At 42.7% G+C, this 17,823-nt stretch overlaps 1 protein-coding gene across 6 annotated transcripts in view; it reads left to right on the top strand.

The window, feature by feature from the left end:
* ARHGAP26 (Rho GTPase activating protein 26) overlaps positions 1–17,823 on the top strand; it is a 413,779-nt gene that overhangs the window by 316,989 nt on the left and 78,967 nt on the right. For all 6 annotated transcript variants that reach the window (XM_087429620.1, XM_004420043.3, XM_014794952.2 and 3 more), the window contains one exon: positions 7,100–7,238. In XM_087429620.1, the coding sequence (XP_087285746.1) occupies positions 7,100–7,238 (139 nt within the window). The remainder of the gene's footprint in view (positions 1–7,099; positions 7,239–17,823) is intronic.

Genomic DNA, 17,823 nt, shown 5'->3' with positions numbered 1-17,823 from the left:
AAGGCTAACTTGCCAATGACGTTGCAAAATTTAGATGTCTAGGAAGAACAACTATATCAAGAAAACCGACCACCTTCTTTGCATGGTTTTGGTTAAACACGAAATGTCATGGGGCTGGCCCAGTGGTGCAAGTGGTTAAGTGCGCACACTCCGCTTTGGCGGCCCGGGGTTTGCGGGTTCGGATCCCAGGCGCACACCAACGCACCACTTGTTAAGCCATGCTGTGGCAGCATCCCATATAAAAAGTAGAGGAAGGTGGGCACAGATGTTAGCCTAGGGCCAATTTTCCTCAAGAAAAAAGGGGATGATTGGCATAGGATGTTAGGTCAGGGCTAGTCCTCCTCACAAAAAAAAAAAAAACATGAAATGTCAGGCTAATAACATGTGTGTGTGTCTATCTTACACCTTACTGTTAAGTTCCAACATATAATAGTAGCATTGGACTTGCCTGTTCTGTAATAGTCCATGATATTTCTTTTGGCTGTGGCGCTCGAGTTTCTGCACATAAAGCAGGCTGTGGGTGTGCACATGTGCCTGTGCACCATGTGCTTTTGTCAGCATTGCCACTTTTAATGCCTCTGGATGTTTTTCAAAATAAGTTATCGTGATTCTTTTTCCACTCCATCAGTTTGCTTTGAAAGAGATAGGAGTGTTGATCTTTGAGCTGTTAATTCTTGGAAATGCCTAAAGATCAGTGCCCCTTTTTAACATATGTTAACTTTTAAGCTTACATGTCAAGGAGAAGAGCTAGTAACCGTGACTGACCCAACTTAACACCTAGTATTAGCACTAAATCCTGAGCAGCCTTGCGTTCCCATTAAAATGGTAGTGTCTTCAGTGCACTTATCTCGATTGATTTGAGTTGATTTGGCCTACCAAACTGCCTTGATCTGCTTTTACCAAAATGGTGGCACTGAAATCCATTGCACCAGTGTTGGGGTTCGTGCACAAAATGTACATCAATTAATAAAATGCAATTGATTTGAACAGTTTCTGGCAACCGAGAAGTGTTGGGCAGGTGTATTTTATTACCTTGATATTTCAAGTAGCTATTGATGTGCAAAATTAATAATGAATATGATGATGATGATGTGTGCCTGGATGTTTTGCTGTGCTGCGATAGTCCCTGGTACTGTTGCCTACTTGGGAAGCTAATCTTGTATCTTATGGTCATGGCTTTTTTCATTTGTTCATTGATTTTTATTTTTTGTTATCTTTCCTTCCATTGGTTCCTGACTACACTCTTTTTGGTCCTGTCCTTGTTGCGTTTAGAAGTAAGCTAGATTTACTTGTATGCTGGACTGGGATGCTACTGCCACAGGCCTTTTTTCGGTGTCAAGTGCTATGCAAGTTATTCTTCATTAATGTGGTAAGGTTGTGGATCTGAACATGTATATCCCCCCCTAATAAGCCCTAGATAAACCAGTAATTTGGTTTGACATTGAATTGTGAAGCTCCTAAATGTTGCTCAAATAAAGGTGGAGTTCTGTTATGTTTCAATCTATTCTCTGTAAGCAAAGATAACAGGAAATAGGATCTTTCCGGAGATAGGAAAAATCATAGCATCCCGTGGATTACCCAGGCCATCTATATATTCCCTCAGTTACTAAATGAAATTGGTTCCTTTTGAGGGATTTTTAATAAAACTACTTTCCAAATTGTTGATCCCTCTGCCAAAATGCTGATATCAACAGGCCATCAGACTTCCAGCTGTCCTTAAAAGCCCTCTACATAGCTGCAGCCTCTGCATTTGGCTTCTTAAGTGTTACAGTAAATGAGCCCAGTGAAGACTTGCCTGGCTTTCCACTGGAAAGGCGCTGGGTTTATGGCTTTCCTGTGCTAAGCAGTCCCACTCCACAGTCTGTCCTGAGAAAGAGCGGGCAGCGTGTGAGCCACACTCGGTAGTTCTAGCCCTCCACTCCCAAAGCAGACACTCCTCAGATGAAACAAGCCATACTTGTTAATTACCCCTTATTACTTGGGACCCTGATGCATTAGTGTCTCAAGAAAATACTCAGACTCTTCTCTCCTAGAAGTCTTTCTGTTTTGCTTTGTAATCCCCAGGCCTCTGGCATTGATTTATTGTCTCAGAGCTACTTTGCAGTTACAGACCAGGAACTCTTCATCATGACCTGATTTTCCTCCCATAAAAATCACAGCACATAATAAAGAGTACACCACACACATTACAGGGAGGCTCCTAATCCTTGTAAATTGCAGAAGCATGTGACGGATGGGATTAGAAAAGGTGTAAAAATATGTATGTAACATGGCTAAGAACAAATTCCTCAAGTATCAGTGGTCTGCAATGTCAAGACGGGCCCCAGGGGGGGCCAGTGAAATTTGAATTTTATAAACAACTCAAGGGAAAAAGAGCAGCAAATTCTAACATTGCTATAAGCAGTTAAGATCAATGTTTTGCAAAGAGCGGTAATTAAATTTGCACTTATAAATTAAGTCTTTGCGTCCTGACTGCAAATAATTCATTGTTGAGTCTCCAGTTATTTCCCTTCTTATACTTTTTTATTGAATGCAGTAATGTCTCTTGAACACTGAGTATCAAACTGGGTTAGGTGCTTCAGTCCTCACCGTAGTCCTGGGAGTTTTTTTTTTTTTACAGATGATGCATCTGAAAGTCAGTTACACGACTTTCTCAAAGTCACAGACCTAGTAAGTGACTCAAATCACATCTGTTGGACTCTAAAACTTATGATCTTTTCATTTTGTCCTCTGTCTCTCAAATTAATAATAAGTGTAAAGACCACAATTGGTTAAGATCAGACAGTCAAGTGTCCCAGTCCAGCTGCACTCACCTATGTGACCTGGGATAAACCAGTTAGTCTCAATAAGTCTCAATTTCCTTGCCTACAAAATGGCAAGAATAATAGTACCTCCCTTATAGGGTTATTGTGAGTCAAATAATGAGGTAATCCATGTAAATAACTTAGCATGATAAGCACTCCACAAATTTTGGGTATTTTGATTGTCATTCAAACCACCACCACCTCCTGTCCATTCTTTGCCAGGTTCTCTGCTGAGCATTTTATGTGATTATCTTTTCAGTAGCTCTGCAAGGCAGGTATTAGATCCCCATTTGCACAAGGGAAGCAGGCTCAGAGGGGTTAAGGCTCTTGCCCAAGTTGAACCCAAATCTGTCTAGCTCCAAAGCCTGTTGCTTTTTTAGCCATATAATGACTGTAAATTCCTTTCCTACATTTTTTGTGGTGCTATGGCAATGATGCCGATGTCAGTGATGGTGAGGTCAGTGTAGCTGTAGGTGTTGCCCACTGAGTAAGCAGCAGAACCAGGACTCAGCCCGGGTCTATGTGACTGCAGAAGCCAGGCCGCCCCTGACCACTCTGCTGTATGGCTTAAGGGGAAACAGTAGCTTGGTATTTATGGGTTGGCTAATTCCACTTATGAGAAGCTTGAAATTGGGGATACTTGGAAGAGTTATCCAGAGTTATATTTTTATTTTACAGTCTTATTCCCCAGTAGCTTCCAGAAGGCTTATAGTCTTCCCAATAACTTTTATTTCTAAGGCATTCCTGATTAAGTCAGAATTAGTTTGTAAGTTCAGACAGAATTAACGGGGCACTTGGGGTACAGAATAAATCTCTCCTTTTTGTGTTAATTTGGAAAGTCTCTGTGAAATGAGTAGATTGTTCCAGCCACATGGTAGAGCTCCATAAATCCATTGCTCATAGATTATATGAGCTCACACTTCCACCGTTCAGCAGAGTCATTAGTACAATGATTCTTCTCAACAGAATGAAGGAAACTTTATTTGATTCTCTTGAAATCATCTCTTCCAAATGAAATAGGGTTGGAATAACCAACAAAATTGTGAATAATTCAGATTCTGATCATAATTTCAACTAGAGCTTTTAGCACAGAGGCAAACTCTTGGCCTAGCCAGGAGGTGGCCAGACAATAAGCAGCCTTTAAACAACTTGCACGTGTTCAAGTTTCAGAGCTAAATGAACAACAGTAATTTGGGGACTGATTTCCCAGACTCCTTAATGAAGGTTTGTGTCATCTGCTCTGACTTGGTCTGATTTACAAAAGTGCCCTTGTACCTCGGAAAAACACATGGAATAATAGTGATGATAGTCCTGTGTCCGGCACTTTACATTTTGCAGTGTGCTCACTTGCACGATATTGCATTTGATCCTGAGAACAGCCCTGTCAGAGCTCTTCAGAAGCCTGGGCCCAGCTTGCAGTGAGACCCAAAGAACTGGCCTTCGGGACTAGAGCTCTCATCCATGGCAAAAATCTCCTTCTCCTGGAACTGATTCTATATGCTCAACTAACTTTTCTTTTAGAGAAAGGAGCCAATGTGCAGAATGAAATTCGCTCATGTGTTCCCATGTCTCTTCCTGCTCGGCTGTGTATAAACATTGTTGTAGAAGCAATTTTTCACTCATCTCTCTAAATCCATGGTCCTTCCTCACACTTACTCTTCTTTGTTTCTCCAGTGTTTACTACAGTTTTTAGGCAGGAGTAAATGCTCCCATTTTTGGTGACAGTTGAAATTAAAATGTGTATACGTTATCTTTGTTCTCATTGTAGTTAGGCAAGGACCTCATTCTCAGTTACTCATTAGGAAAAGAGAGACAAAACTTGGAGGGCAGGTATAAGGAGGTGGAGGGTAGAGGCCTATCTCTAAGTCTGAATTCATTTTCAAATGTTTTCAGCTAGGGATTGCTGAACATGCTGTACCTAAGGCCAGAAGGGTGCTAAGAGACACCATTATTTGTTGAAATCCATACTTGTGGGTTTGGAGGCACTGGCTTCTGTAGTGAAGATTGGCTGGAAAAGATGAGCTGAATGAATAATGACTGCTGAGGAAGTGGAGACTGCAGATGCTAGAAACTGCAGCCATAGCGTTCCAGTCCCAGCCCCTCTCCTGCTTAGCTGTGTGGCAGGTCAGGAAATCTCACTGTGGAATGGTCACCCTACCGACTGTATGCTGAGTTGACCTATGGCTTGGAGATAAGTCATGTAAAGTACCCAGCACAGTGCCTGGCAGGTGCAGATACTCATATATGAGAGCAAAGTCCAAATATCAATGGTAATGGTGCAAAGTTAGATTGTCACTGGGGAGCAGCCATGGCTCAGCATTGTTGGGGACAAAGTAAAGAGGGGTGACAGCTTCTCAGAGGCTGTGGTCCTTAAGCTCAACAACAACCAGAGTTTCTCTCTCCTTCCCTTGTAGATACTCAAAAGGAGCCTGGACACGTGTGTAGCACTGATACTTATTTTTAGGGGTGCCAGCTCCTCTGGAAGCCAGGAGGTTTTTGTTGTTTTTGCTTTAAGTCCCCTTCTCTCCTTACCCCCTTGCCCCATTTGAACTCAGCTGTGTAGTGATTCAGTTTATTTTGTTGAAAATTCAGTCCCCTAGGGAAAATATGATAATGCTGTCTCCAGACAGCTGTGTTTGGGAGCGAGACTGACTTAACCAGCTGGCTGGCATCGTTGGATCCCAAGGACCTGCCAACTCATGGAGAACAGCTGTTTTGGCTGAAATTCTTATCATTCTTATGACTTTGCTTCCTATATATCAGCTTCTGAGTTCTGCTTTTAAACACACGCACAAAGGAGAAAGGGCCATGAGAAGGACTCTGATGTGTCTAGGACCACCCACAGTTGAAGAGAACAAGGTGCCACCACCATCCTCTTGCTACTCATGATTGTTGGGAAAGAGAAAATCCAGGAGGAGGCTAGCTCCAAAGAGTTAAAAATGATAATGATTGGATCAGTGAATATTGATACCCTCATATAGCGGGGGTGTTACGCAACCATTAAGAATCATGTTTGAAGATTTTTTAGGGAAGGGGAAAATGTTACAATATAATGTTATGCAAAATGTGTGGGGTACAAAACTGTATAAAGCATATAATCCCAATTATGGAAAAGTGTTTTAACATTAAATGAGATAACTCATACAAAGCGCTTAACCTGGTGCCTAGTGTGGCAAATACTCAGGAAATCACAGCTACTGGATGCAAACTGTAACCACGGGGAACGTGTTTGCCTCATGCACTGTTATACCCAGATTGCTTTGTAAAAAGTAGATGCTCAAAAGATCTTTTGATTGTTGTTATTATTATATGCATTTGAAAAGGAATCGCGAAAATCTAAGGACATAGGTTTCTCTGTGATCATCTATAATTGTGGCAGTTTACCGCTCTGCCTCAGTTCTTCATTAGACGTGGTGAGGACAGTAGACAAAAAGATGAGAGTTGTCATGATTTTTGTCTATCATTTTCTTCTCATTTTTTACCCTGGACTTTTTATTTTAATAAAAGCTTCAAAGAAAAAAGTTCAGAAGAAAATAAAACTCAAATCTTAATAGTGGTTATCTCTAAATAGTGGAATTGAGCAAGGTTTTTATTTTCTTCTTGATGTTTTTCTACATTTTCCAAGTTGTCTGTAGTATTTATATGTTACTTTTATCATCAAGTAGGGGAAAAACCATCTTTTTCCCCCCTTTTAAATAAGAAAAAGAACGCTCAGCATCAAAGATGACACAGAGCTGCTGAACTAAAAAGGATGCTCCGTCTGAGGATGATTGAAGCCCGGGAAACGGTGCCCTGCTCTGGGCTTCTTTATGGAATGTTTTAATGCATTTAATTGCACTAAATTAATAATGCGAAATGCACTTAGTGCATTCTTCCCAGTCGTTAAGAATTGGGAAATAGAACCAATGAGGAAAAGTAAAGGGATTTTGATTAATTGGTTTTGGATAAAGGTGGTCAAAATACTTTGTGCTGTTAACAGACAGTGGCTTATATTTAGCACAGCTGCTTTCCATTTCCCCTAGAGAGAACAACAGAAAGAAGATCGGTGGAAATGGTAGCAGAAGGGGTTAGAAATGGGGGTGAATGGTTACCACACTCTGGGATATGCTTCCAAAGGAGAATTGTAAATGCCAGTTCCTAGAGATATTTAAAATAAAGTCCTGAGCAAATAAATGCTGGTGGTCTTTTCACATCTTTTTCTTGCTGGTTGGTAGACACCACCAAACTTTCAGTGTACCGGTTCGGGCCTGTGCTTTTTCCCCACGTGTAACCTTCTCATGAAACTTTACTTGCAGATATTTAACACAGTGCCTGATACACCTCTCACCAATGCCCAGCTGCACCTGTCTCGGAAGAAAAGTGGTGACTCCAAGCCCCCGTCCTGCAGCGAGAGGCCCCTGACGCTCTTCCACGCTGTGCAATCAGCAGAAAAACGTGAGTCCCGCCACTCAGGGCCAGCGTGGTGCTCGAGGGACGTCCATCCCACCTTCTGGCTGCTCAGGGTGCACCTCTCCCTGTGTGCTGCTGCCTCTTGTGTCCTTAAGGACTGCGTATCATTGTGCCCTCCCAGGTTCCACGGCTGAGTGACCCCGATAAGACGGGAGGCAGTACTGCTGAGAATGAAAGGCAAGGGCCGCTGGCTGTTCAGCACCCCCTGTCCGGAGCCCCTGTGGGCAAGCAGCTGAGCCCCCTTTCCTCCTGCTACGCAGTCAGAGCTCAGCTCAGCAGGACTTCTTCAGGCCCTCTTTGGTGAGGGGCTCCCATAGAACCAGTTTCTTCTCTTTTTCTTAGTTTGTAATTAAATGCTTGTTAGTGCAAGTCACATGCCCCACTAGAATGTGATGGCAGGACCTTGTTTTGCTCATCCTTCCACTCCGCTTCTCATCAGGCCTGGCATGGGGTGGACACTTAATAAATGTGTGAAATTAATTAATGAATTAATTAGAGAATAATACGCTCCTTGTTCCAAATAGCAGTGTTATCACCACAATTGTATCAAATCATTTTTTTCATCGCAGGATTTCTGAGTTCTTTGCCGTGATGAAGTTACTGGGCCCTAAAATATCCAGTCTTATTTAGCTTTTGTAATAAGAGAGTTGAGTAGTGTGGTGTAGGAGTTAAGGGCTCCAGCTCTGCCTGAAATCAGATCTGGGTTCTTGTGCAGCAGCAACACACAGGCATGCCTTTTACCTTCTCTCAGCCTCAGTTTCCTCGTCTGTAAAGTAGGGATAATAGTGCCTCTCTCACAGGGAAGTTGTGGGGATTAAATGAAATTATGCATTTAAGCATCTGGCATGAGGCCTGGACGTGGCCAAGGCTGACAGCTGAGAGCTGCTGCTATTATTATTAATTACTGTTTAATTACTGGTGGGTTCATTCACCAACCAGCATTTACACAGTGTCTGCCAGTGACTGCAAATATAAATATGGGACCTTATCTTGAAGGAGGTCACAACTGAGTAAGGGAAGTAGACAAGTGAATAGATAATGGTAAGTCAGCGCGATAATTGCTCTCGTCAAGATACGTACATTCAGAGAGGTGGGAGAACGTAACGGTTGGAAGCACACACCAACACCAGATTGCCTTGGTGAGAGTTCTGCCTCTGCTGCTCACCAGCTTTGTGACTTAGGCAAGTTATCCAACGTCTCAGGGCCTCAGTCTGCTCTTCTGGAAAATAGGAATGATGAGAGTTTCTACCTCACAGGGTTGTTGTGAATTTAAAGCACTTCAAACGGTGCCTGGTGCAGAGTAAGTGCTCAGTAAATGCTAGAGGTATTATTATTGTTATTATTACCATTGCTACCTCCACTACTGATCTCTATGAGGTACTGTAAAGGCACAAAGCAGAATAATAACCCACTTTGCCTTGAAGAGGAGAGGCTCCATATCAAGATTGACATCTTTCTCTTCCTTTGTTACAAAAAATGTGTTTTATTCCCTTGTAATTCAGAAGTAATGGCCTTCCTTATCCTTACTCCTGACAACAAATCTCCCTGCCCCCAGGACGTAACTGCATTTAAAGATGTCATGGTATCCCATGCTGTGGCTGCACCGTGGTATACTTAGCACCATTCGGGTTGTGTCAGATATTTTGCTTTTATGAGTAAAGCTACTGTTATCATCCTCATAGCTAAATCTGCTCATATTCATGATCATTTCCTTAAGAGAAATTCCTGGAAGAATTTCTAGGTCAACAGACATGCACAATTTTCGGGCTTTGACGTCGTACTGGGATTGGCTTCCCTTCAAATGATAGCCTGGGTTCCTCTTCAGTATGTGTGTCTGCACGCAGCCTGGGCCTCTCCAAGCGCACAGGAACCCTTGGAACAGGCCTGGCCTCACTCACCTCTGCCACATCAAGGCGTCAGGCTGCGGGGTGAGATGCTTCTCAGGTTTCCAGGAGAGCCGGTGTCATCTCATGTTTTGTACCAAGCAACATACATTGCAGATCAGGACAGATCAGACAGCACTGGTAAATTCCTCTAAGCTTAAAATAGTGCTGAGTTTGCAGGTAAATTGAAGCAGAAGCATCTTTGGAACAGGTCTTAAAGCATACTGTGGGAGCACATAAGAAAGAAGATGGAGATTCGGAGAAAATCAGTTAGATCTTTGTCCAAGATTAATTTTGTCACACAGGCAGAAGATGAAAGGTAAGGACGTGTGAGAGCAGACCTGCCTCAGCCGCAGAACAAGCTGCCGTGGCCCCGTCTACAGATGGCAGACGGAAGGGTGCAAGCCGGGAAGCAATATATCTTTCCTCTGAGTATGCGGAAATGCTCCCTGGAAACGGGACTGGAATCTCCGTATGCTTGAATATTTGTGGGGTGCTTAGCTTTCCCCTCTTTCTCAGAGAAGAAATGTTTTCATTGTAAAGTATATAGGTATGTGTATATACATACACTTTTTATAGTTTGTTTTGGAAACAACTATAGTTTGTTTTGGAAACAACAGATTTTTTTTGTTGTTTTTGTGTGTGTGTGTGTGTGTGTGTGTGAGGAAGATTAGCCCTCAGACGTTAGCTGAGGGCTATCTTCCTCTACTTTATACGTGGGACACCTGCCACAGCGTGGCTTGATAAGCAGTGCGTAGGTCCGCGCCTGGGATCCGAACCTGCGAACCCTGGGCTGCCGAAGCAGAGCACGCGAACTTAACCATGGTGCCAGCCCTCTGGAAGCTGCTTTGTTTCTGGAAAACTGGAATGATATCCAAGCTGGCTTAGAAAGCACCATGGGAGGGATGGGTGGATTGATGCTGTGAGGAAGACTGGCCAGGAGCTGGAAGGTTCTGCTCGCACTTGCCTCTCCCATGTTGTCATCCAGCCACCTATCACTGTTGGATGAGCAAGTGACCGTGCTCAATAGAGTTTTCATATGCCTTACCCTTCCCTTTGTCTGTCAAAGCACTTTGCTGAGTTTACTCTTTGGAATTAAAGTACAGGTAAAGACCCTGTAGGAAACTGGTGAAAAAAAATCATCTATTTCCATATAATGCTGTTTTTTAGTTGAAGGCCTCTTTCCATACCTAGCTCAGTACTTCCCAGATTGAATCATTTACATAACCCTTCGTTCACTCTTTGGGCCACAACCACATAACTCATGCTCTGTTGTTTGTTTAATACATTTTTTTAAATCAATTTTAAAGGAACTCACTTCTTTATATAGCCTATTCCTACTCAGTAAAATCTCTAAAAATGTGAGTTTGATTGTCTCACTGTACTGTTCTCTAGTATACATTAAAGTAAATATGTAACCATTAGGATAAAAAATGTTCATCCGTATCTGACCTTCGAATCGTCTTGTGTCCTGCCTGTGGAATATGGACCACAGTGTGGAGTTCATAGACCTTGCTCTGAATTTTTGGCTGACTCAGATCTTTCCTCTTAACGTAAATATACAAATTCAAGTTTCTCTTATCCACTTAACTAGAATTGGGTTCAGATATTGTCAACTGGCTGTTTATATTGTGGTGGACACTCACCGTCAATCTGTCAATTTCGTGCTGTGCACTTTCGGTTCATTGTGACACCTGTCCAGGTTGGATGTGACCTTCCCTTTCTTCACATTCTTGCCGAGCAAATACCTTGTTAGAGGGATCACACTTGTGTGGACACATAGACACACACACACAAGTACATGTCCACATACCTCTCCTCTACCTTCAAACTTGGCATATGACATTTTTCAGAGCCTCATTTCCTCTTATGTCTGTCTGCCTGGTTTCTTTCTAATTCACTTCTGCTTTTTCCCCTCACTGATGTACATGCAGTGTAATATATTTCTCTGTATTCCATTGGTCAGCCCTCTCGTCAGTCCCCAGTGGAGACGCGTCGTGGGCCTGAAATTCTCGCGGTACCTCACGTGGGTGCCTCTCTTTGAGAGGTCCCCGGTATCGGTTGTCAGCACACATTTTTCTCCCACTTCTCTGCAGAGCCCCTGCTCTGTGCAGAGGTTGGAGCCCATTCTTTTCTCTCAGCCGTGAATCTGTGCCAGTACTCTTGACCTCGGATTGTCACGGAAGTATCTGACATATTAGTTTATGCTCATGGATATGTGTCTTATTTTCCAGAAGGAGGTTTTCCTTCAGTGTGGGTAGACCAGTTGTGCACCCAGGCACCTCCATAAGACTATTCTGCTTTAATCCTTGTGTAGTAGCGGAGTCTTTGCCAGGTGGCTCTTTCTTTTTCCCTCAGGGTAAAGCTGTCTTTATGATGACAGTGGTCTCTTACCAGAATGAGGAGCTGGATGCCTTCTCATACTCTGCCGGGTGGTGACTTCGGTCAATTACAAGGCAGCATGTGGCTCCTCCTAGATGGTCAGTGTGTGGTGGAAGTGGGGTAGGAATGAAATGGGAATAGTCTCTGAAATTAAAACTTTGTGGAAAAGAACAAAGGAAATGATGAGGAAATGAAGGATTTAGAAAGCATCATAGCAACAAATGCAAATCGTTAGGAAACCACTGAATATTGTCCTGAGGAGGGGACTGATAACCAGGTTGTCTGTAGCTAGTCAAGGAATGTTTTCTGAAAGGGCGAGTTTTGATAAAGATGCCAAAGGAAATGAGAGCACAGTCTGGCCCAGAGGACAGAAGGATAGTCTATGATGCTTCATAGAGAGAGAATAGAAGAGAGTCTTTCTGTAAGTAGCAGAGGGTAGCTCTTGTCTCTAGAACTGAGGGGAAAACTGTGGAAAGATATGTTCCCAAACTGAACTTGGAAAACATTCCATAGAAATTGACTTTTTGTTTGTATATGTTTAATATATATGGCTGCAAAATTTATCAAGTGGTTTCTCATGCTAGGCACTGCGCATAGCAACATCTCATTTAATCTTTACAATTGTATGACACAAGTACTGTCCCTATTTTACACTTGCAGGAAAATAAAATTTAAATAATAATTAATTATTAAATAATAATTAATTATTAAATAATAAATTCAGAGCACACAGCAAGAAAGTAGTAAATTTGAACCCAGTCATTGTGACCTCAAAGCTACAATTACACTATTAACCAGTCATTTTTCTGCCTTCTAGTTTCAACTTGTGGGATTATTCTAGAAGAAATGTGGTTCTGTTAGGGTTGCATTTTGTGACCTCGCCTGCAAATCTAATTATTTCCAAGGGAAAATGTTTCCAGTTCCACTTAACGAGCCTGGAGCTTAAACTTTCATTAAGCCAAGGATCTGCCTGTAAAGAGCTGGGGATCTGGTGTGGAAGGATAAATGGATGTGTTTGATAGAGAACCTTGAGACCAAGCTAGATTTTCAGCCTCATTCAACAACATCAATAACAGCAATAAAAATAAAAATGATTATAGTTCAGCTAACATACCAAGCAGCCTGCTAAGCTCATTATTATCTCATCTCATCCCCACAATTGATAATCATCCTGTGAGGTAGGCTCTCATCCACATTTTACAGACAGGTAAACTGAGGCTAGAGAGGTTAAGCAGTCACACAACTGGCAAATGGCAGAGGAGGAATCTGTACCCAGGTGATCTCCCTTCCCTACGCCATGTTGTCTCCAAAAGGGTGCCTCTGTCAATTATTGGGCCACAGAGTGAAAACCTTGCTAGACTGAGTTACAGAAGCAGTAAAAGCCATCTGTCCCAGCTTCCAGTGCTGCCATGGGGACAGTTGAAGCATATTGAACGGGTTCCTCAATATGCGCACTAGCAGGCAGCAGCCCCTCCAGATCTGCACGGGCTACGCAGAGAGCAGCACGCATTCAGCGGTAGCCTTACTCTGCTGGGCCAGGGCAGTCACGCTCATTTGTGATCACCTCAGAACAGATGGAACGAGGTTTTTCAACTGTGCTGCCAGGTGAATGGTGGCAAAGGAAGTGACTGTTTAATCTCCAAGTTTCCACACAGATACATCATACAGCAGAAATCGGACTGGTGCATCTAGGTGAAAGGTGCTGACACACAAGCTGTACTTCTTCCGGACGACTGTAGAAGGTAGTGCCAGAAGGATAGGAGGGAACCAGCAACCAGGTCTTGTATCTTTTAGATTTCTTCTAAGAGGTTGCAAGGTGACATTTACCTCTTATTCTGTCTCGGATTTTTAGTACTTATACCAAGGTGTTGAAATATGTTTCTTGAAACAGTGGTTCTTAGACTTGGGTGTGCATTAGAATCATCTAAGGAGCTCATTAAAATTACAGATGCCTAGTCTCCTCCCTGGTATGCTCTGAATCAGGAGGTCTTGGCTGGAGCTCAGGCATCAGTATTTTTAAAAGCACCCTGGTGATGCTGATATTCTAGCTACACCCTCTAGCTACAGTTAGAGAAGCACTGGCTTAGGGGAGGGGGGGACAATCAAGGTTGCTTGTCTTCCATCATTACCGGAACATCTCTTTGGCTCTCTGTCGGGGTTTGGGGCAGCCTGGCATGGCAGTTGAAAGCAGGGCTGTGCAGCCAGATGTGTGTTCCACTGCCGTCTTTATCACCTACTGGCTCTGAGGCTTGGAGTACATTACTTTCCTTTTCTGAACCTCCATTTGCTCATCTGTAAAGTCGATCACTAATAATAGCTTCCTTGGAGGGTATTTACCATGATGAAGTGAGCCAGTGCATGTAAAGTACTTGACACTGGGCCTGGAACATAGTAAGCACCTAATAAATGTTAGCTACGATTACGATGATTATCATCAGTTACAGTTTTACCCTACATTTGACTAAGAAAGTATTCCCCCTCTGGAGCCTGCAGATTCCAAAGGAGAGGCCCACATGTGAGGGTAATGCAGAGTCGCCCGGGCCCCAGAGAGAGCCCATTTGATGCTTGAGTGCAAATGCATCAGCAGCCTGGGATAAGTTGTACAGCATTGGTGGGGGTGGGAATAGATCCTTGGGCTTTGTTTTACATGGATCATGTTAACTAGCTGCTAGGATTAGAGCTCTGATTAATTCTTTTAGTTCAGTTAATTCATCCTGGACAGTCTCCCAGATAGGCCCAGTGAGAGGCTGAGAATTCAGCTCCTACACTTCTCATGTGTGTCTTCCTTGTTGAAAAATAACTGGGAATTCATACTATTCAAAGGCTTACATAATGTCTTTCTCTGAGTAGTCAAAGCTGCAGCATGTGCCTTTTTTCAGGTTGCCTCTGCAGATCCTGGCCGCTCTGGGCACACCTGTTTGTTTTGGCAGATGACATCTTTATCCACATGGATTCCTATTGTCACACGAACTGAAGGGTGTAATGTGGCTCTTGGGTTAATTATGTGTGGTTACCATGTGTAACTGCAAACCACATAGTTGATGTGGCCATTAAAAAATGATGCTGTGGAAAGAAAGCTAATGGCAGGGAAAAAGTTCAAGATCATTAAATAAAAAAAGCATATTACAGACTCATTTGTCTGGCACTATCACTAAGTGAACAAAGCAGGTAACACAACAGTAGGTATGATGTTATCCCACTTTGTTAAAGAAAAAATGTATATATATGTATTTTAATGTATAGCAAAATGACTAGACGTTTATACACCAAAATACATATAGGACATTTGTATGCTTTTCTGTGCTTTCTAAATTGGAGAGGAATGCATATTTATTATGTATTGACTAATTTTTACATTATTAAAAACAAAACTCCCTAATCGTACTATTTCATTTACTATCTCAAACCCATTTTGCAGAGTGTCATGGTATAAACATAAGTAAATATATAATTTTCTTCTTTCTACTGAGCAATAGTGTAAGCAGTCTATATGTGGACTCCCTCAGATGTCGGGGGATCATAGGATAAAGGGAGAGCATCCCTACTCAAAAGTAAGTTCTCAGGTTGAAAAGAGGGCTACGCTGTGAGTAGAAGAGTATCCGTTTAACTCCTATCCTTCAACTCCCTATTCAGCTGTTAATTAGAGGCTCATTCCAACCCTGTGGTTTTTGAAATGGTGGTGTTTCAGGAGTGGTCTTCCCCATTGTGTCCCTATGTCTCATTCCTGTGAAGCAACTCCATCCTGGGCCAGCCACAATGACTTCCCCGTTCTCTCGTGAAATCCAGTTTCACTGGCATTCTTTCCCTTTGCAAAGAAAAGGGTTCTTATGAGCACCATGGGGGAAAGAATGAGAGTCAGTCCACATAGGATCAAGATCAGGGGTGGTTTTGCTGAAGACAACCTGCCAAAAGCTGTAATAGCATGTGCCGTGCCCTACGGTCACAACAGATCAACCAGATTTTTCGCTTATCGACTCACTGTGTAATCCATCATTGCCCAAACTGCTTTTTAAGATTATTTTTTAGTACATTGCCCAAACTGTCTTCCTGTGCCCAAACACATTGCCCAAACTGCTTTTTAAGATTATTTTTATCATAGGGACTGAGACTGGGTCAGCATGAAATCAGACCACCTCAGATTTTAGTGTGGCTTGGCACGCCACTATTATCAGGAGCAGAAGTTACAAGGGAAGAAAAATTGCTTCAGAAAGTCTGATTCTAAGCTTCCCATGTACTTGGGTGTTTCCCAGAGATGGTAAACTTAGAAATTGCTGTGTACTCATCATTTTTTATTGCAAAATTCATTAAGCTGCCATGTTATTATCATCCTATCTTGTCAAGATGATACATTGCAGACCTCATTGCAAAACGTTAACAAGCAGGAGAGAGTACACCTCTCTCCCCACTACAGCACGGGAAAGCCTCTGGGTATTTTGCTTTTGCCTTAATGTTTTTTGTGTAAAGCCTTATGTCTTTGCAGAACTTGCGTCTGTCTGATAACTCCCTTTTCTCCCTGTCTGACGGTGTGGAGAGAGAGTTCTCTCCTTTGGGCTCTGTGAAGCATCATGAGCTGCTGCTGAAGAACAGTCACCTTCCCTCTTCTTTTTGACAGCTAGTCTCAGACATCATGGAAAAATGAGACTGGAGCCTGTATTCTGACAGACTTCCGTGTGTGGTGGGAAACCCCTCCCAAAGTGACGCCAACAGCCTGTGTTTCATATTTACCCTCCAGCTCTGTGTGTTCAGGGAGCCAGACGTGTTCAGGCCTGCCAGGACGTGTGAATTTGGCTTGGCTCTGCGTGTGCATTCTTAGCGTCACCTCTGGGTTCCATGATAAACAGAGACCCCACCTCTCGTAGGTGGTGGGGTTGTTAGCATGAGCAAGAGTCACTTGGTAAATATGGACAGTGAGCTGAGCTCCCAGATTTCCATGGCAACCACCAGAACAAGTACAATATCACCAAAATTCTTCTGTGGCTTTCTTTTTTTAGTTGCAGTGATTTGGTTGCATACTCATGTTTTTCCACTCCTGATTTGTACAAAAAAACAGAGACTCTGCCCCCTGTAACTAGTACTTTGGTGTCAAGGACATTAGCGGTTCCTGTCTGAAGCACCTGAAAAATTTAATCACACAAAACTACCTCTTTCTGTGCTAGCAGAAGACATTTTGATGGTTTATTGTTGCCTTATATTTATTATTTATCTTACAACCATTCGTGGAGCTTTGGTATATACTCCACACAGAGTAGGCACCAGTAATGTATGAGCTGACGCTGCCCTCCCAGGTCACTGGTAACAGATGCTTGATGTATTCTGTGTGGGCAGATGTGCCCCTGCCCTTGAGTCATTTGCATTCTTAAGAACCATGTCCACATCCAGTTTGTCCCTCCTCGTAGAACATAGGTTCATGAAAGCATCTAACGCATTACCCATACATGTTTACATTTGGAGATTTTGTGTGTTTGTGTGAGGAAGATTAGCCTTGAGTTAACATCTGTCGCCAATCCTCCTCTTTTTGCTGAGGAAGATTGGCCCTGGGCTAACATCCGTGCCCGTCTTCCTCTAGTTTATATGTGGGACACCTGCTACAGCATGGCTTGATAAGCAGTGCGTAGGTCTGCGCCTGGGATCCGAACCCGCGAACCCCGGGCCGCCAAAGCAGAACACCTGAATTTAACCACTGTCCAGCCGTGGGATTTATTTTATTTTATCATTTCCTTGTTTCTGGGCTCTTGTTTTCTGTGACTAAGAAGAAAAGAGATTCTTGTTGACAAACATATTTGAGGAAGGTAAGCCTTCTCACTGACTTGAACCACTTTAGGAATACTCCGGAGTTGTGGGCATTCTCTCTCTTTTGGTCATATAAATGGTTCTCTGTGATCTTGTTGATTTGACTCATAACTGGTTATTGTTTTTCTTTTTCAGTCCACTAGCCTATAATTTCTTTTCTTTAGCAATGTAATTGCCATCAGTTCTCCTTATACTCGCTGATGAGGATGCCAGAGCTAGTTTGAATCATCAGTGACTCGAAGTCCAGCTCTAGTATTTGAATCATTTGGTTAATTTTATTTAAAAAAAAAGTCTTTCAGGCTGCCTGTTCTCATGTTTTTCTGTCAGGAGCAAGGACTCATTTGCCTACCTGACAAAAATCCTCTTGTTTTGAGTGACATTGCTGAATCATTTTCTCTTTATTTCTTAATTCATTCCAGATGCTTTAGAATTTGTCTTGGTACAGTTTACCATAACCACTAAAACATTTGATTTGCTGTTGATTTTACTCTCCACCCGTTCTCTGGAATAATCTG

Source organism: Ceratotherium simum, chromosome 4, assembly GCF_057802395.1.
Source record: "Ceratotherium simum simum isolate JZ-2026a chromosome 4, ASM5780239v1, whole genome shotgun sequence".
Lineage (NCBI taxonomy): Eukaryota > Metazoa > Chordata > Mammalia > Perissodactyla > Rhinocerotidae > Ceratotherium > Ceratotherium simum.
This window is presented reverse-complemented; position numbering and strand designations above follow the sequence as displayed.